The following is a 27,989-nucleotide window of genomic DNA, read 5'->3' on the forward strand; positions in this document are numbered from 1 at the left end:
AAAACGGATACACAGCTAATCACTGCTAGAAGAGTGATAGTAAAGAGCCAAGATCAAGGGGAGAGAGAGCAGAGCATGGATAAAAGTGAAGAGGAAAAAGGACAGGGTTAGAATGAATAGAGGGTAAATCAGAAATAAAGGGAATAAGGTAAAGCACCAGGTGTAACAAAGATGATAGAAACCGATTAGAGAGGCGAGACGAAAAAAATAGAGCAAAGACTTAGGGGACAGACAACAAAGCAAGGTTTTTACAAATTAAGCACTGAGAGCAACACTTCTGCTATCTTCCAAAATAGCAGTTATAATAGAGGAAAAAGAGGTATATGTCGAAATGAAACAAATAATAATGTTCTTTAGTCCTTTTATGTATTCATCGAACAATGTTTATGATCTAAATGTGGAAAAAATAATGTTTAGCACTCCTGTTTCAATTTAATTTTGGACAATAATGTTTTCTTGTTCAAAGAAACTTGGTTTAGGCAAAAACAGGGAGTAGCCATGGGCTCCTGGTTCTCTCCCTCGTATGCCAACCTGTTCATGGGTTAGCTGAAGGAGACGTGGATCTGGAGCGACAGGGGCTCCTCATGGAATGACTTGATCCTATTCTGGGCAGGTATATTGATGACTGCCTCATGATATGGACAGGAAGCACAGAGAAACTGGAGAGCTTTATTGAACACCTGAACAGTAATGATTACAACATTAGGTTCACATCATATTTCAGCAATGAGAAAATCACGTTCTTAGACACTGAGATCTACATCAGAGATAACCAGATACACAGCCGACTGTATCGCAAGACCACGGCATGCAATGCTATATTGCACGCAACTAGTGCTCATCCTGCACATCAGATCAAGGGTGGTAGTATACCTTGGCTTGTTGCAGTTAAAAACAGTTTAGTCAGTGTGAAGTTGGAGCATATTTTCTTATGTCCATTAGCATTGGAAGGCATAAGTACAAAATCACTTAGGGGGGCGCGGTATGATCTGTATCATAAAGAAAGACAGAACATTGAGCATCATAAATCATCGATTGTTATGTATATGCCCTTTCTGGAGGTACCGAGCACTCAACATCATATGCCACAGAAATACCTCTGGAAGAATATAGGGAGATGAAAAAGGAGCTTACTTTTCCGCCTTAGGGATGGTAGTATAAAATATTCACTTTGCTTCCCGATAGGATTTAATAGCAACCTTGAGCAGTTGTGTTGCCCATGCGGTATTGGTAGTAAACAAACATTGTTACATTTTTTACTTTTTTGTAAATTTTATGCCAGATATACAAAACAGTATTTAACTCCCTATTTTAAGGCATGGGCTATCTTTGATTTCAAATTAGCATATTTTGAAATTTTACAGCTAGAAAGTGATGATTTGATTTTCCGAAAAAGCACGTTTTTACAAGCTGCGGTACGCTCACGTGCTTCCATGAATGAACCCCAATGTGTCTCAAATTTTGTAACACTGCCTAGTGAAATTCACCTTTTATCTTTGCTCTTATAATAGTCATTAATATTTCCCGTAACTAAATATTCTGATAAAGCTGCTAGTATTGGTAGAATTGAAAATGGGGTTTTAGTTAAATTATATCTGTACCTTGATGCCCATCATTGTCTGATTTATTGCACGCTATCGCACTTTATCTGTAACATACTGCTGACTTTGCACATTGGTCTAAACCTCATACTTTGTTATTAATGCTGCTAGATTCTGCAGGTTCGTCCAACCTTTTTACTGTGATTTTACTACTGTAACCTTGTATTTGTATTGGATGATATTGTATATTTACATGTTTTAAAACTTGTATTGTATTTGCCATTGGTAGTGATGAATTGTGCTTTTATGGATATTTTTATTCGAATAAAGATTATTTGACTTGACTTGACATCAGATCATGACAATCCCCTTCGGGGAACTTATCAGGGCCAGACGCAACTGCAGTTTTAATCTGGAGTTTAAGGAATGTGCCAATGAGATGATGGAGCGTTTTAGCAAAAGAGGTTATAAGAAACACACACTTGTGAAGGCTACACAAAGGATACTTACTATTGACAGATGTGACACTTTGAAAGAAAGACCGAAAATGCAAACCAGGAATGATAAGAGACAGATAGTCATGAATTACAATGCCGTATCCAAGGCTCTTACACGCAGCCTTAACAGACATTGGCATACCCTAAAAGAGGATACTTCACTTGTAGGATCAATCAGTACACGACATGATATCACATATAGGAGAGGTGTCTGCTTAAGAAATCTGCTTAGCCCTAGTTACCCGAGACCCAAGGGGTCTACCACGTGGTTAAGGCAACACACCATTGGCTTTTATATCTGTGGAGACTGTGTAACTTGCAAATGGGCATGTAATAAGAAAACATATTTTACCGGTCCTGATAAGAGAATATACTAGATCCTTTTCCAGCATTAACTGTAACACTAAATTTGTAGTGTATGTGATTGAGTACAGATGTGGCAAAAATATGTGGGTAGCACCATCAGAACCTTGAGAGAGAGGATTGGAGAACATATGCGGGCAGTGAAACAGGGGGATGTGAGATATCCCATTGCTGCACACATTCTAGAATGCGCCTCCCAGAAGAAAGCAAAGGATTTTGCTTTCTATGGTATTGATCAAACCCTGAGACACCCGAGGGGAGGTAATAGAGAACTAATGCTGCGAAGAAGTGAGGCACTTTGGATACTTCAGTTACGAAGTACTGAGACAGGTCTCAATATAGACCAAGAACTACATTATTTCTTGGGAAGATAATGTCATATTCAGTAAGAAAAAGTATCAGAAAAAGTTTCCTGTTCATTGTTTAAATATGGGACTACAAAACATACAGGGATGGACAGATGAGGATTTTGATAACCAAACATATATATATTGGGGACACTTGGACATACCATACAAATATAAGGTAGAATGAGATGAATGTACGCTTTAAGCTGACCAGTTATGAAATTACAGATACACACCTGTATTCTTTCAAGAACTTAGTACATTGCACCTGTGATTAATGTATGAAAATACTGGACTATACATGTAGTAAATTGATGCATCTGGACTGGAACAACATAGCATTGTAATTACTGAGTTCATTTTATAATATTGTTAATGCCTTTTGTATTGCCATCTTATTGACTGTTTATTTTACGTGCATGTCTAAAACATCCCAATCTGTATGGAGACAGACCAGTAGTACGACTAACATATCATGTGGAATGAGTGTCACATGAAGGATGAACGATCGATAGCTGGATCAAGTGGGAAGAATCACGGTACGGTGGGTTTCCATACATCAAGGAAACGTGTCCACGTAAGAAAGAAGACACCTGGGGTAGAACACGTTGGTATTTGGGATATTACTCAGAATGAGTGTCACTGGAAGAGTGAGTGAATAATAGCTTGATTTAGCAGCAACAAACTCGTTAAGTAAGGTGCTCCTGATGAAAGAAAACAGGTGTAATCAAACACCTCAGGTCTTATTTAAAGGTCTAGACAAAGACTAGCCTGATTTTCGGCTAGATTAGATTATTTTGGTTATTTTCAACATTCATTTATTAAGAGGCGTATGCAGATCAGGTAATAACTGGCGACTTCAGTATATTTACCTATGCAGAAATTACCCTTTCCAAGATGGCGCGCTGACATAAAGGTAATATCAGTATGTTTTGGAGATGCTATAGACCAGCTATAGCAGAATAGGAATATTGGGCTGTAGTTTTTCTCTCAAACCTTACCACTATTCATTGGCCTAGAAGTTCAAGTGTACACATTTGATTTTTTTTTCTTTAATTATGAATACACTTTTCACAGCATAAGAAATAAAAAAGAAATTGTCCAAAAGATTCCCATATCCGTTGTGTAATAGTAAAGATCACGCTGAGTTATGTTTTTAAGCATTACGTCACACCAACTATTAAAGTAACATAGAGATTTGTGAACAAGAAGTTTTCACGAACTAGCAAGAAAGTTATTGATCACCACTTCAATATGGCGCATAGGACAGACTGACTTTCTTGGCTGATTACCTTAGCCTGGGACTTCTTGCAGGATTTTTTCATCACTCACGGCCATTTAAACGGGCCGTCACTACAACTTGTCTCTCGTACTCGAGGTCTTGTGAGGATACGCGACGTGAGATCACCATTCATAACAACGGTAAGATATTTGGAGAATAGGGAAAGTTTAAGCACGTAGAAGGGTTGTAGTAGATACTGGATTGAAGGGTTACCAAGAGTAGCGCTTCTCGTATTGGTTTTGACTTGTGTTCAATAGAGCGACTCTACTAAGTCTCTGCCATTTTTCACACAGAAAGCTTCTATTTTCGGACTTTACAGGGATTCTCTTTACTCACAGATTGACAAAGGGCTAATGGGTGACTGTCCCTACTCAAGCAGAGGTAGCTCTCTTACTTTGGAGCCCTTTCTAATTGCTAGACAGTAAACGCAAATCATTATTTACTTGGTGCATGAGACGGGATTAGGATTAGGTATGGGTTTCTTTTCACGTTTTTGCCCCACTAATTGCAAGCAATGATCGACAGTAAGGGTACTCCTTTTCCTTGTTTTGACAGGTACCAGACCAAGATTCGGGGTCTGGCTTGTGGACTCTTTGTATTACTTACTTTGCTACAGACCGTGTGGGTCAGAATTATCACCACACTGAAAGTAGGTATTTATATATAGCACTGGATAATTACAAGATTAGCTGATTATTATGAGATTTCAGTGTTAGATGTCTGGAGATAATTGAAGTTATATGTTGCTCTCATTTTAGAACAAACCAAATACAGGACGCAGGAGGTTTGTGTCTTGGCACGCTTACTTGAGTATTGCACACATTTTTTAATCACGGGTGCTTTCTCACTATTTGACTGCACCATGTGTGAGGTTGTGTGAGGATTATTGGACTGAGATTCCACAGTGAGATGTAGTCATCACCTGCACACACACCCTCGTGTTACCACGATGCATATGTTGTCACTCTACTGATACTGTCGGGTGAATTTTTTGGTATTCTTTTTTACCGTTTGCCTTTTGGTCTTTTCGGCTTTGATGCACTTCTCTAATAGGTGTTTTGTACTCTGGTTAGTACTTTTGTACTAGTTTGCTTCATAATCAACGTGCTTGCTGAATATGTATTCTGTATTTTATTCAGTCTTGAAAAAGTTGCAGGGTAATTCCCTTGCTGGCGATGAAACACGTGTTGGCTTGTAACCTGTATGGCTTGTAACCTGTGTTAAATATGGAAATCTAAGGAGCATAAAAGAACAATAAAAGAACAAAAGAAAACACATTCCAAGACTTGCTATACTTTCTTGACTTACTGTGGCTACAGCTGTCATACCCTTATATAAGATGTGTGCTGGGGCTATTGTTTCTTTGTATTGAAAGTGTGGCATAGGCGGCACAAATTTGGGAAGGCTATTGGTTCTCCCCACCTTACAGCACCATCAGATATTTATCTGCTGAAATACAGACAGTGAGTGAATTCACCCTTGTAGTGCCATCTCCCTAAATAGCATACCACTGTCCGTTCGCAAGTGCTAACCAAATTCACATGGATCTTTTTTTACATATGCATGATCCAAAACATTTACACATCTTTTGATCAAGTAGAACGCTCTTTTTTATTGTGTCCATGAACAGAATATGATGTTGGCGGAAGGTCACTTAGTGGGAGTGATCTTTTGAACTCACTGTACCGAAGTTTGTCAAATGTGTGAAAAGTAAGAACTCATTCTCCACACATGCACAAGGTATTTTGATATGTTTAGAACTCACATTCTTCTTCTGTGTCAGAAAATCCTTTTAGAAACTTCACAGTTTCAGAAGTTATAGCCCCAAACTTTTTTCAATTTTACTCATAGTGTCATCACCCTTAAGAATATTACCCTTGATAGGAACACTGGGCATCTCCGGGTCAAGTTTCTTGTACAGAATATGACTCTGAATTTTGTGTCTTTTCTCACCTGCTCCATAATGTATCCATAACTCTGACAATTCTTATCTTGTGAACATTGCAACAAATCTAAGATCACAATAATAGCATCTGTGTAATGTGACAGTACAATGACTCGATTGGAACCCTTTTAAACAGCCCACTCAACATGTGGCACAACACGAAAGTCAGCTTCCTCCAATTTGCTGTTAGGTTCTTGAATAATATGGCCCGTACCTTTTGAATATATCTATGCAGGCACCAACTCCTCATTGACAATCATTCCACTTACAATAATTGGAAATTCAGTGTTCACTGAAGCATCAGCAAAGTTTTGGCAAGTTAAAATCTCCCAGTTCATCTTTTTCGATGTTGATGACTAGAATTTATCAAGTTGCACAGGTATAGGTGTCGTATTTTTGATGCAGGCAAGGTCAATTGTTCCACTTGTAGACATTTGCCTGATTCTCTCACATTCTTTGACAGAATGCTCAAGATAACTGTAAAAGACAATGTGTAGTTCTTGCAAGGTACACACTGACTTTGATATCTGTAGAAAGTCTGAACGGCCTCTCTGACGTTTTGCATGGAGGAAATCATGACCATTCACAATTGTGACATGAAGTCCACCACAACAGGAGGACACATTTTTAAATTGAAATTCTTCAGGTAAAAGTTTATCTTCGAGCTCTTGTACCAGTTTGTGCTTCACTTGTTTGGTTGAAGCATCTCCATCAAATAATGAGTTTGTTGGAAGAAGATCATGCAACAGACTGTCCTTGATAAATTCACCCCTTTATTTTGCTACATCCATCTCTATATGTGCTTGTGAAAGTTGGTATTTTTATAACATGTTTTGTAGTGGCAGGTTGGACAAAACTCTTAGGGGGTGATTACGATAGCGGTGAACCCGCCACCGGCAGGCGGGTTCACCACATCGTAAGGCCTTTTTCCACACGCAATATCAGGATGGTAGGCTGTGTGCCCACCTTGCATCCACAAAATGGTGGTGGTGCCTAGCAGGCACCGACCGCCAAATTTGGATGCTGCATCACTACCAGCTTACTAATGGTGGTTCAACTGCCATTGAAAGGCTGGCGGGGATATACTTTGGAGGCCCGTTGCGGGTCCCTTTTGTGCAGGGGCATGTGCATTTTGCACAGTTCCTTGCACCAGGTGGCAGGCACCGCGTGGTGCCTGCCACGTAGTGCAGGGAAATGCACAACATGCATTAATAACATTGCAGTGGGTGCTGCAGCTAACAGCACCCCCGCAATGTTAATAATGCCTTTTGCGGCCTCCTTGGTGGCGGCCACAATGTGATATCTTGTGCGGGACCGCCGCCATATAGGCAGGCGGCTCCAAACCCCGGGACAATGGCCGACAGACTTAAGTCGTAATCACCCCCTTAGTATGGCAATTAAGGCGTGGAAGTTTAGCTTTGATGATTATGTCGACCAGCTTTTCCTCTTTCAATACAAATCTCTCCTGCTTCAGTTCTGCGTATAGTTTCGATCCATGTTCCAGGACATCTAGTAGACGTGCCTTTATATCATTATCCACATATTGTTTTGTCACAAAGTTGAGCAGTTGCACAGGCTCAGTCATTTCAAAGGGGTTTCCTTGCAGCTGCATGAAATGAAGAAGACTGTCAACATGTCTATTAAAACGGTCCCCTCTCTTTCCCACGAGTTTGTGGTGAGGAACAGTTTCACTGTGGTCCATTAATTTTGAATTCATCATCTCTCTGAAAACAATGCATATAGAAAGTACTTCATGATAAACTAACTGCTATTGAGCAACATATTAACTTCTTCGTGTCTGACCAACAATTCCCTTTGAGCTTTTTCTGTGATCTCTAAATCGTCTGTTCCAGTTTCATATCTGGAGCCACAGCATTGAAACTTCCCTCTCTGTCTTTCACCACAAAATGTCTTTGGATGAATTTTCTGTAGAGGTTTGTTTTTTCTACCTCTAGCTTCTTCACTCTTTCGAAATGCCGGTGCTCATATCTCAGGTAGTTTCTGCAATCAAATTTGCAAAACACAGTATTCAATGACTCCACAGTCTTCACGTGCAGCTCCCAATTACCTCCCCAATCAGCACCTATCAAGTTTTTCACTAGAGCTATTATGTGTAACGCATTTTCCCAGTACTTGCAAAGTTCTGATTTTTCTTCACATTCTTTGACAAACTCTATGAACTTCGTTTTCTGATTTCCACTGAGTATATTGAACGTTACCTGGCTTTGCATTATGTCTTTTATGTCTTTTGAATGAAGTGCACCCTGTGCCTTGTTCATTTCTGAGATAAGATATGCCAAACCTAATTTGCCATTCTTGTTCCAGAAAGCATTCTAACACAGTGTTTCTATAGCCTCAGATTTGATGAGCTTACCTTGTAACGAATGAACATAATGAGGTCGGCTCAATACTGACTAGACAGTTTTGCTTCCAAAGATTTCAACCTCAATAAGTGCATCGTCTCTTCTACTTCCACTGAGATAACTTCTTGCACACCACAACATACATTTTGTCATGTGGAAAATGCTCATCATTGGATAAAGATCATCAAATTCTACTGGATTGCACATATAAATTTCAGCTTCAATATGGAAAACACCTTCATCGCAGGAAATTGACAAGCTAGGGTGTGCTTCATGCTAAGCATGCACATTTTGAAAACTTGTTAAAGCTGTGTATGCTGTTGTGTAGGTTGTGACTGGAGATGGTTTTACTAGTAAAACCCAACCTTCTTCAGTGTAATGGTGTTCTGGAAGATCAGAGCATGATTTCCAGCCCATGGAGGTACTGGCTTTTCTTTATCCTTCTGTCTGCACCGATTAAGCGATATGATACATTTAGATAAATCAGCTTTGTGGACTGCAGCATCAGGTAGAAGAAGATCCATGTCCTCAGCCACTTTGAAACATTCTGGTAGACTGGGATGTGTTGATGGCTTGTAATGATTTTGCACATGTTGGCAAAGCAGTTGGGTTATAAATGTGCAGCTTTGTTTGTCTATGCCTACAGCTGAAACAGCTTGGTTTCCAGCAGCTACTTCATTGGTACAATCCTGAAAAAGCACCATGGCAGTGTCAATATATATCTTTCAGGACATTTCTTTAAATGGTTCCTTCTGATTTTACTGCATACTGTGATCTTATTTTGGCAACAAGATCTTCAGTAGCCAAATCAGCTGAGGACACCAAAAGTATTTTTGTTAGACTGACAAGAACGAATTCTGTCATTGTACATTCTCACCAGAAAAATCTTAATTTCATTATTATGGATCAATACAATTTCATCAATGTTGAGAATTATTTCTCTGATCTCACTGAGTGTGAACCCACAGGCAGCACTCAAAAGTGGCTTTCAAACTTCCTTTCTTTTTACAATGAGTTCCAACTTAACTGGAGCCTGGCGGTTAAGTTGCTGCAAATACATTTCCCTCATTGTTTAGATCAGGTACTTGGCTGAAAACTTCATCTTGGAAGAAACTAGCTGCAGATAAACAATGTTTGCCATTTGAGACTCACATACTCTGTACTTTGTTCTTTCGTCAATCCCTTTTGTCCTTTTTCTGGCTAAACCATAGATAACACATTGAAGTTCCTCTGCTTACTGATCAGTTTTTGAAGGTGTACGAGGAGTAGCCATTCATCATTTAAGTGGTTAGGCATTGGTTTGGTTGTCGTGGCTTTCACAGAAGACTCGGATTCTTGTTGTGATTCTCTTGTTTCTGTCGTTTTGTGACACATTTTTTCCAGGCATTTTTCTATCGTATACGACTTGTAGCACTTGTTGTTACAATCATAAAATGTTTGATCCTCTTCACCCATCAGTTTCAATCTTTTGTGAGCTTCGTCTTACCGTATTGCTGCAGCATCTCAAACTCTCTTCTTTCCACGCGCAGTTGACGTTAGCTTTTCTTTTGGATTAGTTTGGCATATTACACTTTTTTCTTTTTTGAAGGAGTCCTCAGATGTTGTAGTTAGCAAACTCTGTCAGAAGATAAAGATCCTCTGCGGCCACCTGCTTCGCTCATGTTTATGAATTTGAATCAACAGAAAACCTGAAACAAAAACAATATTAAAATAGAGCTGCCATTTTGGAAAAATGATGGAAGGGTTGATCTGAGGAGTTATTTTCTGTCTCTATAAGACTACTTGACTCCCAAAACCTATGTTTTTGCACCAAAATGAAGTATATAGGTCTCATGGTTCCTGATATATTACATCTTCAATGTAACACATTCGCCATTTTAAAAAATGACGTCCAGAAATATTCGGACTGTGTTAGAAATGGGAAACAGCCATTGCAACAAATTTAATACATCGCAATGCCATTACAACGCATGGCATTACAACGCATATGCCTTTGCCATGCATGCCTTTACAAATAATTTAGTTGTAAAGGCATGAATGGTAAAGGCATATTTGTTTTACATGTAAGTATCAGGTAAGTATAGGGTTTAGGGTGGGTTCGGGTTTTGGGGTGTAGGGGTATAGGTTTTGGGGTGCCAGGGTTAATTTTAGGGTTCAGGGTGGATTTTGGTTTTGGGGTGCCAAGGGTAATATTAAGTTTTAGGGTGGGTATGGGTTTTGGGGTGGTAAGAGTAATGTTAGTGTTCAGTGAGGGTTTGGGTTTTGGGGTGCCCTGGGTAATTTTAGGGTTTAGGTTGGATTTGAGTTTTGGGGTGGCCAGGGTAATTTTAGGGTTCAGGGTTGTTTTGGGTTTTGGGGTGCCAAGGGTAATTTTAGGGTTCAGGGTGAGTATGGGTTTTGGGGTGCTAAGGGTAATTTTAGGGTTCAAGGCAGGCTTGAGTTTTGGGGTGCCAAGGGTATTTTGTGGGTTTGGATCTTGAGTTGCCATGGGTAATTTTAGGGTTCAGGGTGGGTTTGGGTTTTGGGGTGCTAAGGGTAATTTTAGGGTTTTCTGTGGGTTATAAAAAATATTCACAATAGTTAATACGGCAATTCAACTCGAGTTTGCCACTACATTCATTGCACAGTAAAGTTTAGGATTAGATAACAGATAAGCAACCACAGGTTGTGGTTTAAAGTTGTTCTTCTACCACTGAGCACTGAGAATTGGCTGAAGGTGACAAATCAGTGCTTTAGAAAAAAGTCCTTGAATAAATACATATATAGAGACCACAACATGTTTGCCTGTCCTTCCACGGCACATAGCTCATGCATACAAAGGTAGGTTCTACTGGTGGGGGTGCCTGCAACTTAGCCCTTCTTTCAAACTAAAGAAGCAGGTGTATGCCTTTAAATTGTTATGCATTCACTCTATTCAATTACCCGGATTGGGGGTGCAGAGGTCTGCTAAGGGAACTAAGGTAGGGTTGAGACAGCATCTTCCTTGATATTGCTACTTTGAATTTCTGTGCACACATGGTGGAGAAATTCTCAGTAGTAAAACGATTTAAACCCGCTAGAATCCTTTTGTGCAGTGGTTCTTGACGTTTTTACTTCTGATGGTGCCCACTGAAAGCTGTTCAATGCAGCCGGGCTGGAGAAAACTAAGTGTGCATGTGTCTTTTGGTCGTCCTGCACATGCTGGCTCAGAGTCGGCTAATAAAAAATAAAACAATGCTAGATCATCGTTTTATTTTTTATTTGCTGCCTCTGACACAGGCAGTGGGGCGACGCTCCTCTTGCGGAGGAGCTGCCCCACGGGAAAATATCGGCAAAAAGTTACTTGCCTCAAACAATTTCAATAACTATGGGGCATATTATCAAGCCAGGCGATAAAATTATCGCCGCTTTAGCGGCAGAAAACTGCCAGTAAAACGGCGATAATGGGCTTGATAATATGCTCTATTGCATACCAATTTAAGCCCATGTTAGATGTTCTTCACATTTAACATGGGCTTCAATTGGAATTCCATAGAGCATATTATCAAGCCCATTATCGCCGTTTTAGCGACAGTTTTCTACTGATAAAGCGGCAATAATTTTATTGCCTGGCTTGATAATATGCCCCCTAGTCCCTGTCTTCTCGGACAGTGGCTCTGTTTGTACTCAAGCTATCACGCAATGTGCGAAATTGGTAGAACTGCAAGTTAACCTGTGCAACATTTACTGCATTGTCAATATACTACCTCAATATTTATATGGAAAATTCCCGAACATTGCATTGTTTTTAGGGGTGTTCTAATGGTACATTGGCAGCTCTGTGGTACAACACTACTGTTCCTGCAAAGTCAAGTCTTCTGTTTGGTAAGAATGGGGTCTTTGGCGTGTCGAGATCCCCTGGATCCCACACAGGAAAACCTACTTGCCCTTTCCTCGTCTTACGCTCTCTTCGAAACCCCAAATGAGCTCAGGCGGAGCGATATGCAAATGACGGTGAACTTCAAACGAGATGTAATTGCATTAAAAACACGGTAAGTAATGACTATGAATGAGGACAGAGAAGGCTGGACGCAAATGTCATAATTTACAAGGCCCGCAAAAATAGAGGGATTGGTTTTCTGCAGGGGCATGCAAAATAGCAAATGACATGCAAATTAATCCCTGGCATCTGCCTCAGGCCTGTGGTCGGTATAACCAGAGCCACGCAGTAACAGTGTAAGGGAAATATACATGGAAACTTGTCTTGCCATTCCGCAATGCTAATCAATACTTCGATCAGGCCACCGTCTTCTATGAGCCTCATTTCCATGTGCCAGTCTCCGTGCCTAAGTCTCCAGGGGTCACAGGAGCCTCTGCTGAGAGACTGTCAGTCAAAGAAGAAAGACTATAAGAAGCACACCTTTGAATTTATTTTCATCATGATGTACTCTCTGTTTATGGACAAGGGGTATTTGTCTAAAAAGAATATATAATTCCCAATCTTATAATTTACTAAGGCCATTTTTACGAGTGCCCCTGATAATTCTGAGCGCTGTCCAACGTCCTGCGGGCATAGGGAACAGAAGTAAATTATGCAGATTTTACCCAGTAACACCATCATTTTCTGCAGGTACATTTCGACTGTGTAAATGTGGCAAAAATTATTAGGGGAGAACATGCCTGGAAAATACCCGAACATGCAGATTTAGAAGCGGAAAGCACCAATATGTGCATGGTATGCTACATTTATTGAGAAAAAACCCCAATAGGTACTATTTATGGTACTTGATGAATTCTGAATCCCGGTACATCAGATTGTAGTACTGTTAATCAGGGCATTAGAGATGGCGGCGGCATTCATTGAGATCACCAGTGCCTGTAAATTCAGTTGAAATGCCAGCTCGTGTTGGCCCTTAGCAAACAGGAGATACAGTAAACTGCCTGCCTATACTATTAAACCTTGTTTAAATCTTTTTATTTTTGACATTTGCCATTAAGAAGATTAAAAAAAGAAGTATAAATATCATAAAAATGAGCCGACATCGTCTTGCTATGATATATCCCTTTATTCTGTCTGATGCCGTTATTAATGGTGTAGGTGCAAATTTACGAGCTATATACAGAAAGACCAAATATTAATGCAGGGACAAAAAGAGAACATCCGCACGCCTATAAATTAACGCAATCTTAATATATTAAATGCTAGCCTACGCAGTCCTGTTCTCTCGTTTACTGAAAAAACAACTAGGATGTTGCATTGTCCATGTTGACATGATAAATGGAGGTCTAAGCCATTTTTTTAAGTCGAGTCAATTCAACCTTGGCAGATGAGCAAGAAGCGCGAGATCTACAAGGAGGGTGTCCTTTTGTGCTCCGCAGCTCTTCTCAACATATCCAAAATTATCAGGAAATACCTAGGTGGAATTTAGAAGGCAGAAGTTTCTGAAAATGCGAAGTGAACTGAGGGTTATGTGTCCACTGGGCAGGCTGTACTGTTCCAACTCCCATGCACTTCATAGGGTGATTGCAGGTTGCTCGCCCCTGTGCATGGGGGTAATGATTTAATTCTACGCAAGTTGCATAGTTTGTAATAAAAAGGCCAGGGGCGTGGCTAACAAGTTAGGCCTAGGCATAAGGTGCCAGGTCAAACAGTTCACTGGCGATAAGGGGGGTACTCAACAGGGTCGGATTGGTGAGGCGGGCACTCAGGAAATAACTGAAGGGCCGGTAGCGGAGTTTCAGTTGTGGGCTGCTTTTTTGGGCAGCCTGGGGGCTGTCTGTGCTGTTAGGATGCTGCCAGCGGCCCAGTGGGTGCCTGAGTGGCATTTCTAGAGGCAGATGGGCAGAGGTATCACTACCTTTCACTCACTTTGCCTGCCCATTATTGAATGTATGGGGAGAGCGCTGGGTCTCCTGCCGGCAGCCGGCGGCAACTGCAGTCACCCAGTGGCACAACAACAGCTGTCAGTGCTAGAGTGAAGCGGAGAGAATGGTTGTGGCGGAAACCACAACCAGCCCACTTCAGCGCTGGAGAGGTGAGCGGTGTGAGCTGTGCACAGCGGGGGCCCGCATGAACTGAGCGGCTGGGCCCCGCGGAAGCCAGGCGGCTGCAACGGCTAAGGGCTGCCAACTGCCCCGCCGAGGGTGAGGTCTACTGAACGGCCGACGTGCTTGCATTTTGAACTTGCCTAATATCGCTGCCGTGAGGGGAATGGCGTTTCGGGCTAGAAGGCACCCAGCTGCCGTCGTGAGGGGAACAGCCCCTGGTGGCGTAGGGACTACATCCCCCACAACACCCTGGGCGGCGCCAATAATCGACATCAGCAGAGGGCGCCGGAGGCCCTCTTAAGCAGCATACAGACCACGCAGCCCGGGCCAAGGGCGGGCCCGTTTGAGCACGAGAGAGACCGGACCGGGATTACCCTCTGTCATTTACCGTGGAATAAAGGTACTTTTGTGGGAAATTTAATACCCTTGCGTTCCAGCTAATCGTTTTGAGTCAAACAGTATGTCGGTCCTTGGAAACATGAGTATTACCATAATAGGGGCGAAAAAGCTAACTGGTACCTTGGACAATTTCATAGTTAGAGCGAACTCGGTAATTGATCAAGGCATAATACTCATGGAGCGACGGGTGTCGCAGGATCTGGCCATGGCCAGAAGATCTTCAATGGGCCATTTTGCGACCGTACGAACACCTGAACGCATTTCGAATGGTAATCCCTTAGATATTCAAGCCCCTATTTACAATCTACAAACCGGAGTAAATGTACCTACAAATAGTACACAATTGATAACAACAATGGAGGTTGTTCAAACGCCAACAGGAAAAAACTCCCCGGAGATATGTAATACTAGAAAACTAAGAGATAGGCGCGAGGGTGCTATCCCAAAAACAAAGAATATAACCAGGACAAAAAATAGTAATAGGCAATCAAAGGCTGTCAAAGGTATAGGAAACCGTGATACCATACCCAAATCAAAGGATGAAATTAGTAAGAAGACATTGACGAGGCACAGTATCCATCTCCTGGAAAATCCACCCCAAGATTTAAACAATGGGGGTGTTGATGTCATAATAGATATGGATAGGATCGAGGCAGAGGCGGAAGAAAATCCCTTATTACAAAATCTGAGAGCTCTACTAAAAGCTTCCTTAGAACCCCTAGAATTAAGACTGGCACGGATTGAGAATCAGCTCTCACAGTTAGAACAGTCAAATAGGGACTTAACAGATTAAATTAAAGAAAATTACCAGCGCACAGCCAATGCCCAAGGGAAAAAATTACAAAAAGAAAAAATCATCATCCCACCTGCCCTGATACCGATTGTTGATACCTCACTTGCACCTATACCAACAACCCCGATAACCTCCACAAGAACTTGCTCACAACTCCTAGAAAAACCCACCTCAGTCAGTGCCCCCCAAAATGAGCTAAGTGAACCATCTATTGTAGAGGTGCCTCAGGCGGGTCTCTGTTTAAACCTACCACCAGAAACTGGCCCATACGTGGTTGTATTGACCGGTGTTCCAGAATTAGATAGCTCCAGCCATGAATCATATATGTCCCTGAAAAATAAGGTAACACACTGGCTTGATACATATCGAACACTCCTCCGATATAACACAAGTGAAATACTGATGGTGCGGAGAATTTCGTGGGTGGGGCACAGCCCAAAAACAATCCGGGGCGACTGTGTGGTGGTAAACTTTAAAGATCCCCGCACAGTTGAATATATCTGCTCATGGGGAAATGAACACACGGGTTCATCTATAGAAACTAGACTGCTTTCTTACTTCTATCCTAACACTAATTTAGTTGAGCCTGATGGTAAGTGGATATGGGTGAAGAAATCAATGCATGATGGATGGGAAAATAGAGGTCAACTACCATCAACTAACTGGAAGGAGATACCCACCCAAAATAGATTCAGCTGCCTGGACCTGGTGGACTGACTACCCTCAAGTAGAGCAATCAGAATAACCAGTAAGGGGTATGATCAAAGAAATTTCTCAAATGATAACTATCTGAATGCCAAAGGTGAGAGGAAGTTTGGCAGACAGGAAGGTTTAACAAACACGCACATTACAGTAGACTTAGCGGACCTAGGACAAATCTGTGAAGACGATAAGCCTAGGACTGATACCTCATGTAATTTAGTTGATCTGGATCAGATAGTTGGCCAAGTCACAGACACCATACGAAATGAGTATGAAGTTCCATCAGGATTGATCCAGAAAACTAATGTCTTTGAGAGGGAGGAAATTGCTACTAAGCGTAGGAATAAGGGCGATTCCCTAACACTGCTCTGTTGGAATGTGGCGGGCTTAGCTAGAAAAATAAATGATCCCTCGTTTGTCTCCTTCATAAATAAATTCTCTATTATCTGTTTACAAGAGTGTTGGGAAAGGGAAGCTATCCATATAAATGGCTATCGCACTTTCCATACACCAGCAAAACAAACAACAAGGGGCAGAAATTCTGAGGGACTCTGTACATACATATCAAATACGATCAACATTACGATCAAAAACGATACAAGGGATTCATGTTATTACCAGTCCTTCCTCCTTAGTATAGGAGGAAATTATGACATTAATTTGATTAACTTTTATAACAACATCCCTGGAAATGAATTTGTTAAAGAAATGGATGACCTTACAAACTGTGTGAAAAATATCAGTGATGTCGAAACTAAGGGGTCTTGTGTGATTTGGGCAGGGGATTTTAATTGTTATCTGTGCACTAATAGTCAGACAGGGGTGTGTGGTTTGAATAACCTCGTGGGAGACCCTTGTACTCATTTTACCCACACTACTGAAGGGAAGCTTTTTAATACTTTACTTTTTGAGCTAGATCTGGGTTTTGCGAATGAAGTCTGCAACCAACAGACACCTTTTTACCCTACTGTTAATGGCAGGGGCTGTAATTCAGTGATTGACTTTATACTGGTATCAAATAGTTATCACTGTTATATTTTACAGCTTGCTACAGGCGATATTGCACTTAGTGATCACTTCCCCATTAGCCTGCGTCTAGAACTTTTGACTACTAACAGAAAAAATTATGATGTCACAGAAAATCTTTATAGAAACAGACTAACTCTAGCCAAATCAAATGGTTATTCAATAAAATGGAACAGAGTAGACCCTGTTGATTTCTTGGAAGTCCTGATAAAAAACAACTACAAAGACTTCATGTTGTGTCTATCAGCAGATGGGGACTGTAGTGAAATTATTTCTGCTTTCTGTGGTATCTCTGTAGAAATAAAAAAGGCCCTCTCGGGCACACTTAAAAAGTATTCTAGACAAAAGGACAAGGGATGGTTTGATCTAGATTGCAGGAAGACACATGCAGCCCTGATCCAAACACTCAAAAGAGTACCAAAAGATCCCTTTGAAATTAGAAAGGCTAGAGTGTCCTACCACGCTGCAAGGAAAAACCGGAAGAAAGTAATTAAAAAAGAAGCGTGGGATACTCTACATCAAGCCTGTATCTTGAAAGATACTACAGGGTTTTGGAAAGCGGTAAATGCACCTTTTTTTGCAGCCAGAAACACAGATACCAGTGAGATGGCGATAGATGAAGATACTTGGGTAGCCCACTTCACAGAACTTTATAAAAAAGATGCTCCGCAAGAGGTAGAGGAGGAAGAATCAGCCTATTCATTTGAGAGCTTAGATGGCCTGTTTCCCTTGGAAATTTATTTTACAGTAGCTAAAGTGGAAACAGCCATTATAGACAGTGCAGCAGGAAAGGCCCCCAGTCCAGACGGAGTACCTGTGGACATATATAAGATGAATATGGATCTATGGGCGCCCCTGTTAACTAATGTCCTAAATAGTAGCAACAAACAAGGTTTTTACACACATGGCAAGAGGCAATAGTGGTTCCAATCTTTAAGAAGGGGGACCGAAACGACCCTAAATGCTACAGGCCCATCTCGTTGCTAGACTCTTTCATGAAAATAGCAGGGAGAGTAACACTAAATAGGCTGCAAACATGGGCAGAAGACTCAGGGATCCTTTCAAGGTTCCAATATGGCTTCAAAGCCGGATTGGGCACTGAAGAACAAGGGTTGAACTTAGCTATTATTAGAGGAAAATATGTTGAGGCTAAAAAAGGCAACCTCTTTTTAACTTTCGTCGATCTTAGTTCGGCGTTTGATTGCCTTAGCCACGAAATCCTGTGGGATACCTTAATGGAATGATCACCACATACTACTTTTTGTCAAGGAATTATATAGAGGGGCGGGAGCAAGAGTAAAATTTGGTAAAGAGGGCCAATGTTCAAGGAAATTCCCTATAAAAAAAGGAGTATGGCAGGGTTGCATTTTAGCTCTATTTCTGTTCAACCTTTATATTAATAACGTGGCAACCCATTTAGTTAATGAAAGTCAAGACTACCCTCAAATAGGAGGAGATTCAGCCCCATTTTACTCTACGCGGATGATGCGGTAATCATGGCCAGGACCCAGAGGGGATTACAAAAAACACTTTGTTCTTTTTCTGACTATATGAGTGATAGGGGCTTAAAAATTAATATAGGGAAAACCTTTACTATGTGTTGCTCACACAAAAGGAATACCCAACGCAAGATCTTTTTAGGGAAATCAAGGATAGAACAAACCCAAACCTTTTCTTATCTGGGAATAGTGTTTGAACAAAATGGGTCTTGGTCTGCCGCCGCATACACAAGAAAACTAGCGTTCTCTCGTGCTATCGGGGCAATACAACAATTTGCCAACAAAGTGGGAGGTAGGCCAGTACATATCTTACTTGAAATTTACAAATTAAAATGCATTTCAATAGCAACTTATGGGGCAGGAATGTGGGGGATAGCAGACACTCGAGAGATTCAACTCTGTGAGAATACTTTCCTTAGATACCTGTTAGCAGTACCAAAGTCAACCTCTACGTACGTTTGCCACAAGGAGTTAGGTCTGACCTATGTTACAGATCTCATTAAAACGAGTCCTATTTTACTGTGGCACAAGGTGTGGACGACTAAGGAGACAGAATTAAATAGGAACATACTCCAAGATTGTTTAAAGTTACAGGGTGTATCAAATATTAAGTGGCTCACTTACGTCAAAGCTTTTTTGAAGGAGATTGGGTACCCTGAATTCTTTGACTCCCCGGACCTCTTAGCAACAATATCATGAAAAAAACTAAAAGAGATTTGTCTTATTACTTTAGAGACAAAACGGTGGCAAGTAGAAGGAAAGAAGGTCTCCGTAATGGAAAATCATTTAATTTTACAGAGACCTGGGCTACAGGATTATCTAGTAAATACGCAGAGTTGTTACTCTAGGATGCTATTGACCCGTTTTAGGGGGGGCACTTTTTTTAGATGGATCACGTTCCCGGAACCGAATATTTGGTCGAAAGAGATGATACCCTGCCCCTGTGATGATATTTCACAACAATCATTGATACACTGCATTCTGTTTTGTAAATTTTATACACTGCCACGAAATAAGTATCTAAAATTTTTATTGAAACGCTGGGGATTGAGACAATGTAGATTGGCACTGCTAAAATTACGCATGTTGGAAGATGAAACGTCAACATACTTGGTTGCCATGTTTTTAAAAATTGTAATTAGATGTAGACTGTCAATGAACTGAAAATGTTATTTAGTTGACCATTCGGTAATTCCTTTAAAGTTTTAAATGGATTGTTTTTTAATAGCTTTTACAACAGTTGTTATGATTTTAAGTGTGCTTTTGTGATTTCTGACTAAATCGAATAAAGCTATTTTCTGATTCTGATTCTGAATGTATGCTGATTGAGCGGGGGCAGGGGGCCAGAGCAGAAGTGGTCTCACTTGCATTCATGTGTGGCTCATCAGTGTGAACTAATCTGTGCATTTTTTTTACCTAAGTGAGGTTAATAAAACATACCCCCACCCTTTTCTTTTCATAAATCTTTGCTGAAGCAGTGTTTTGCGGAAAGGCAATACGCAAATGTGAGCCACTTTTTTTTGGTGGGCCCGGGCCTATTTTTGACCCCAATCTAGCCCTAGTACTCAACCGTGCACCCTGCTGTCACCCGCTGCCACCCACCTCAGAAAGAGGCTGTGCATTCCAGCATCGCAGGTCTGCTGCCGGTCCACCTGACGCGGCCACAGCAAATCTCACCTGGCATCCTGCAGGGATCTGTAGGGAAGCCTTAGCCCAACTGATTGAGTATGGAGTGAAATGGGTGTACGGGTTCCTTGACTTGAGTTCTGTGGCTGGAAAGAAGGCTCTTGTGACCTGCTGCCCAAACGTGTGTGAATTAATGTATTTCTCAGTTCTGTCTGTGAGTTGTATTACTGTGAAAATGCCTGTGCTTTGACTCTCCACTAATGCTGTGTACTCTGTAAAGGTTTAGTCCAATGCTTGGGGCCTTATTGGACCTTGTACTGCAAGGCATGATGAAATGTTCCTTCTACTGCGTTGCGTCAGTGATTGTGAGTGTGGTCAATATGTGTTGCACTTTATTGGTTTATGCACTGTTCAGCTGGACAAGAATCTGCATTAGTTATTGAGAAGCATGGTCTGTTCCGTGTGGATAGGGAACAGTTATGTTACGAAGCTCAGGGATGCTCTAATTTCCTTTTTGCTGTTTGGGTGGTCTAGTGTTCTACTTGAATATGTGTCCCTGGTTTCCCTTTCTCTCTGGTCCCATTTTTGTTTTATTCCCACACTCAACGTTTCTTTTCCCACAGTCCCTACTGCTGTGTACTCATCTATTTTGTTTTTTTGCTCAAGAGTTATTTTATCTTTTTCATGTATGTCTACCTACCTAATCCTAAACCACACCACCTTCTTATTGCTCTTCTTGTATGTTCGATAATATATGCTGGATTTAATTTGAAAGGCTGAGTTTGTGATTGACAGTGCTTAGAGTTCGAGAGGTGTTGTCTTGGTTGCTGTGTGATGACTTATGTAAGTGATTGCCTTTTACAGTGCTCCTTGAATCATATGATGGGATATTAATTGTAGTGGTAAGGAAATGCCTCTCTTTTGCATGATACCCCCAAAGATTTGGACCAGTAGCTGCTGTTTTTCAGCTATGAGAGTGCACCGAGGCCTGCTAACCAGACCACAGTGTCAGTGCACTGACCCTGAAAAGTATATGTTAATTTGATTACATCCAAAGGCATAAATTAGCTTGCTTATAAGTACCTAATGTATGAAACGAGGGGGTACCCATGGCCTCTAAGTTAAGGTGTTCCCCGTGGGCTGCAACACCGTTTGTGCCACCATTAGTGTGGCAAAGTAAAACATGTCTCCCAGCTTGCCACTGCAACTGGTAGAGCAGGTTTAGACTGATAAATCAACTTTGCCATTTAAACTAATGTATATAAGTCTTCCCTAAGGTAGGCTTGTCAAGAACTAATGCAGGGTGTGGTGTAATAAAAAGTAGGACATATATTTGTATATGTTCTAACAGTAAAACCACAAATTGTCATTTTATTGTTGAAAGGCTTGTAACTCCATTGGCAAGTATAGAATTGCACACTGAGAATTTAGCTGTGCTAACGTCTGAATGGGAGTACTATATTTGATGCCCAAGTTGAATTTAATGTAACCTTTAAGAAAAAAACAACTTTAGAAAGCTGCTGCTCTGTTGCTCAAGTTTTCCAATGGCCATTTGCAGATGCCGGCTGCAAGACAGCCTTCTGGCCTCCAGGAGAGAGGTGTGAATGGCTGCCATGAAAGAATAAAATTGCAGCCTTCCATTGAAAGATGTGCTACATCTCCCTGGCAGAAAGCCACATGGGGTGTGAGCCCAAAGGGCAAGCTTCAAATAGTTACTTGCAGTCAAAAGGCAAGTGGTGGACACACATGATAGGGATTGCTCTTTTCTTCTGGTAGACAGGGACAAAGGGGGAAATAGTAGCCAAAACAGTTTTCCCATGGGTGTTTACCCCTCAGGTAGCCACACCTAGCTCCACACACCCAGAGAAGGGCTACGCCATCTTGGGAGTGAGCAGAATATGGCACTGTGAGATAACTACATACCAGACATCCACATATTGCAGCAAGTTGTCCACAGGCAAGAGGGGAACCAGGAGCCTATTGGCTAATAGTAACCACATCTTCAGAGGCCAAGTTGAGGGCACACAAGTGCCCCCCCCCCGGCACCCAGACCTCAGATCACATCTCTACTGGAGAGAGGACTTAAGAAGGACTGCCCAGCTGTTCCCTGGATCCAGCAAAGAGAGGCTTCACCAAAGGCTAGCCTGTACGTGCTGATCCTTGGGCTAGCAAAGAGAGGTCTGTGCCTTTGGTGCCCTGCTTGGGGAAGTTATCCATGCACCCCAGAGAGAAGAGGTGAGCCCCAAGAGTCATTTGATTGACTTCCTGTTACAGCTACCTGGCCACAAAAGCTGATGAAGCCACCTTGGTGAGTTGGTAGCCACAATTGCTTTATCACCACTGCTCGCTAAAGCACAGCTTAGGAGACCTGTGTCTGAAATTTAAAAGTTTTACCCGAGTATTTTGTACCTGGGACAGTGGTCGGAGTGCAGTTTGGTCACCCAAGACAAACATGCCTCAGTTAAAGGGAATTTCTTTTTTTGCTGTGACCGTAGACCAGTGGCTACTGGTTTTTGGATGGACTTCACCTGGACTTTGAGGACATCAACACCCGTGAACAAAGCCACCCCACAGTGCTCACAGACTGATTGATGGCCCCAGGAATTCCCCTGTCAACCGAATCAGCATTTTCAGCATGCTGTATCTCTTGCATCAGAACCACAGTCATTGATGTCTATGGTGGTGTGTCCATTGAACTTGAAAGTCACCTGGAAGCTGCTTGGACTGGAAGGTAACTGTCCTGCCAGGACTTACTGGCCCCTGTGACTTTCTCCCTGCTGGAGTTGGTCATCCAAACCAGGCCAGAGTAGCTGAACACAACTTTATAAAAAATGTCTCAAAAAACGCTAACCGCTGTAGTTGCCAACGTGTATTTGCATTTCAAGTGAAAAACAGTGATTTACAATGTGCTTAATAGTTTATACCTGCGGAACCCTCTGGTGGATTTTGTTCAGTTTGGTGTCTAATAATTCATCAAAATAAGACCTATTTTGATAAACTGTTGTTGGAGTTCCTTTGTGTCACATTTCTTGCTTATTCAATTGTTTTGGTACTTGTAGATGATTTACAATAACAGTGAAGACTTATGAGCAGCATTTCTGTGTTTTGGAGCTCTTCTTCTAATATGGCATGTTTCACTTTTTTATAATGTGTTTCATCTTTTATCGAATTCTTGCCTTGCTAGTGCTTCTTATTGCATAGGTTGAGTCAGTATTTGATAGTTTGCCCATGGAATCCCTTCAGTGGTTACCATCTAACAGTCTGCCCTAGCCTTCATTAATATCTGTAGTGTGGATAGAAGGCCAAGACTTTAACTTGTTGTGTTCCATAGGGAGTCCTGTGGGCAGCCAACAATATTCTTGTGGAAGTGACAAAGGTAACAAGTTTTTATCTATGACATGGGAGTCATCTCTTAGTACCATTCAATGAACCCATGTGAGCTCCGTTGGTATTGATTGTTGCTCTTGTGATCAATGCAGAGCTCTGATGCACATGATGCCTATAGCCATATCTGAATATGTTATGAATATATCTCACCCTAGTCATTTTGCACAGTTTGTGGGCAAGAATTACGGATTCTGAGAGACTGATCTGTTTCTTGAATGTGGAGTAGACAATTCTTCATAATTTGATTGGTAGGTGTAAGAGACTAGGTTACTGATTGAGGTTGTGTGAAACGCTACTCCAGCAGAAACCACAATTCTTGTTCAAGGTGAAAGTCAAGCAAACCCCAAATTAACCTGTGCTTAACCCTCTGGTAGCTTGGCACAATAGCAATCAGTTAATTTAGAGGCAATAAGTAAAGTATTTAAGCAGCACACAAACAGTAATAAAGTGAAACCACAACACAAGAAAAATTCCACACCGATATAACAAAATGGACAAACATGTAAAACATTTCTTGACACCAAAATGACCCCAATCAGTAGAACTGGAGAGATACAATTTTCAAGGTTTAGGTAAAATTAGTTCTTAAAAGCCCAAAGTGCCAACTGTAGTTATCTAGTCACGAAGGACCAGGATAAAGTCACAAATTCATGCCGATCACGATGCAGCTAGGGCCAGATATAGGGACCAAGTCCCACTGAGAAATGTACCTTAAATCCTGGTTACGAAGTGCTGCGTTGCGCAGCTGCGGTCCCTAAGAGAGATGGAAGGTCTACATTGAGGATTTGTCGTGCAGCGGCTGTTCTGATGAGCTGCGAGGGCTATGATGTGGATTTGTGTCAAGGCTGCATCGCGCTGCATCAGTTTCCTTGAGGTCTCTGTCAGGGCTGCGTCGCACTATGTCGGTTTTGGTCAGGCACTGCAAAGTGCTGCTAAGGTTTGTGCTCCACAGTGTAGCTTCGGGTAGGGCCCACTGCCGGGCTGGCAGAGCACCTTTAGCTCCATGTTCAAAACTCCACGACTGGAGGAACACCACTAAGGGGGCTAGAAATCATAGCAAGAACAGTCTAGGTGCAGGGATCAAGATGGTTGGAGTCTTTTCCGTCTCTGAGGCTCTAATCAGGAGGCCAGTCAGCCTTTCAAGTCATTCTGGTGGCCCTGGATATCAAGATGCATGTCTAGTCCTTCGTACTCATACAGCAGGGCAGCAGAGTAGCAGGCCAGCCCTTCTTTCAGCAGAGCAGCACAGCTGTCCTTCTTCTGAGTCTTCTCTCAGTTGAAGAATTGGGCCTGAGGGTTCCCTTTTTATATTTGGTGCCCACTTTGAAATGGAAGCAACTTCTGGAGTTTCCCTCTACAGAGTGTTTGGTATTTCCTGCCTCACTGCCATGGTCCCACTCTGTCTGAAGGCACAATAGGCTAGAGTGAAGTCCTTTTTTGTGTGTGTGTTGAGGCAGCCCCATTGAATTGCAAGTGTGGTGAGTGACAGTTCTGCCCCCTTATCAAGTCAGACATGGCCCATCCTGTCAAACCCAGACTCTCTATTGTGTGGTAGTCTAGGAGAAATACAAAAAGTCAAACTGCCAACTACACCTAGTCAAGTGGTCAAGGAAAAGGCTGCATGTGCCAAATTGTTAGGAGAAGAAAATGCCAGCTTGCTAAAATTGTCACTTCAAATTCTACTTTACCATTAAAGAGGGTTTTACATTGTTATTCTTTGGATATCAAACTTGACCCTCCTGCTTGCTCCCAATTGAAAGTCATACTTATTAAATGTAATAAGGTAACCCAATGTTATTCTATTGGATAGGCAGGCCTTCCAATAGTAAAAAATTGTTTTTTCCCTACCAGGATATGAAAAAGTTAAAAGTACATCTTCACCTTTTTAAATACACTGAACCACGGCCTTTGGACCTACCCTAGGCGAGACTTACATGTATTAAAAATGCAGGTTTACGCCTGGCAAAATGTATATTTGCCAGGTTGAAATGGCAGCTTCAAACTGCACACACAGGCTGAATAGCATGCCTGAGGCATTTTTAAAGGGCCACTTCAGTGCGTGGTACAATCATTGCTGCAAGCACACTAGTGACATTTAATATACATGTTGTACCACTCTACTAGGACGTATGAGTAAATTAATTGTTCAAATTGTCTGTAAGCCAATTTCACCATGTTTAAGAAAGTGAACACAAGCACTTTAGCGCTGGTTAGCAGTGATAAAGTGCACAGAGTTCTAAAAGCCAAAATGTTTTCAGAAAACAGGAAGATGAATGCAAAAAGTTTGGGGATGACCCAGCAGAAAGAACAAAGTCAAACAGTAGGAAGGGTTGATGATGTATTTGTGTTGGACCAACCTAATTAGCACTAAGTTAGTTGGCTGTACTCAGCTGTGTGAGCCTAGTTCCTCTGTCTCTCTGTGTTTCGCTTTCATATGGCCTAATTCAAAAACTGAATTTTGTAGTACCTAAAGTAGTACTAGAGTAGTAATAATTACTTACTACAAAATGTAATTCACAAACCGACTGGTGGAGAGCTCCACCTCTCAAATCGTTTCTGAACCTGATCCTGTGAGTCCGACTCGTTCGTAGCCTAATCATGCCGCGCAAAGAAGCCGGCTTCTGAACGAGCAAGTATGATGCATGATTCGGGCAGCCGTATTGACTCAGCCTCAGTGACATGAAACGGCTGTGGCAATGGGACTTCGGGGGGCTGTAGCAGGCCCCCCTTCATCCGGGGCCTGCCGAATCGGTCCCCTGGGGGTAACCATGGGTCCCCCTCTTTCCATGCATGCACAATGTGGCAGGCATCATAGGTTGCCCACCACAGGGCGTACGCTTTTACCCACCCACTCCTTTTTGTTATGGGAGCCTGTCTATGCGTTTGGTATTCAGGCTCCCATAGAGTTCAATGGGAGTCCAAGCGAACTGAGTCTGTCGCCATATGGGTGCATCGGAATCAGTCTCTCTGACTCGCGGAGCGCAATTCGCTGGGAAAGCCCGGAGGATCCGAGTCATACAGAGGGCTTTCCTAGCGAGATTGTAATAGGCCACTAAGTAGCAAATGTGGGAGGGGCCGAAGAAGTGGTGAGAAAATTGAAAATATCTACTACAAAATTGAAGGGGTTGATGAGAATTAAGGATTGGTTTAAGGAGGGACATTCTTCTATAAATACCCAACCCACAAAAGTAAGCCCAGTTATATTCACACACTACACTTCTAAAGTTGCTACAATCTCATAGGTGATAAAACAGGAGTAGATGTGCTTCAGCCCAGACCGGGAGTAAGTCAAGCATCACACATGGCCACTCACAGGTAGTGCAACATACTCCCTTAGAAAATAGGGGAAGCAGGGAATTAAAATAACACTATGGTGCCGATTCCGATCCTGTAAAACCTGGGTACGATTCGTCATACGGAGCGTATTCTCCATACGACTCGTACCTGGGAAATCCACCGTACAATCCAACAAGTACGATTCGTACAGAAATCCCATTTCCGTACGAAGCGTACAAAACACCGTACGGCTAAAAATTACCTACGAGTCTGATCCTGGACAGTGCGTACGCGACGTCCGTACGGAGTCAGGCAGCAATTTACGGACCAGCAAGTACGATTCGTCCCTACGTCACTCCGCACAGCTATTTTTTTACGGCAGCCAAAAAAAGCCGGAAAACTGAGTCCAATGCGAAAATGGAGCCCCGGTACGTGACGGACAGCCATGGACCCCATCCTACGTGTCATCCCAGCCCTCTTAGCCTATGACCTGGTGCACTGAACCCGACGCACATGCCGCAGAAGGTGAGCACAACACCCAGGGGCCAAGGGGGGGTGAGGGGCAGGAAACACATCCCCTACCCAAATTAAAACCTACAATATTGAGGACATACATTACCTCAAGTGTCCGGTCACTCCGGGGGGCGTGTCCACCAATCCCTGCATCACGCAACAATGGAAGTGGACGTGTACGCCTACCCCTAAGGCAACACTACAATAGTGATACGCACCGTACTCACACATACATAGCGTGGGTACGGTCCGTAGCACTATATCAGTGGTGCTGTGGGGGTACGCGTGGTACAGACCGTACACACGCTCTCAGAGCGTGTGTACGGTCCGTACCATTATTGTAGTGGTGCCGTAGGGGTATGCGTGGTATGGACCGTACACACGCCCTCAGAGCGTGTGTACGGTCCGTACCACCATTGTAGTG

The 27,989-nt window shown here is 42.2% G+C and overlaps 1 protein-coding gene across 1 annotated transcript in view; it reads left to right on the forward strand.

Annotated features, from left to right (window-relative positions):
• Positions 1 to 632: 632 nt before the first annotated feature.
• LOC146785379 (uncharacterized) overlaps positions 633 to 27,989 on the forward strand; it is a 153,840-nt gene continuing 126,483 nt past the window's right edge. The window contains exons 1-3 of the mRNA XM_085635133.1: positions 633 to 806; positions 4,063 to 4,170; positions 4,586 to 4,679. Of these exons, the coding sequence (XP_085491259.1) occupies positions 633 to 806; positions 4,063 to 4,170; positions 4,586 to 4,679 (376 nt within the window). The remainder of the gene's footprint in view (positions 807 to 4,062; positions 4,171 to 4,585; positions 4,680 to 27,989) is intronic.

Source organism: Triturus cristatus, chromosome 11, assembly GCF_964204655.1.
Source record: "Triturus cristatus chromosome 11, aTriCri1.1, whole genome shotgun sequence".
Classification (NCBI taxonomy): Eukaryota; Metazoa; Chordata; class Amphibia; order Caudata; family Salamandridae; genus Triturus; species Triturus cristatus.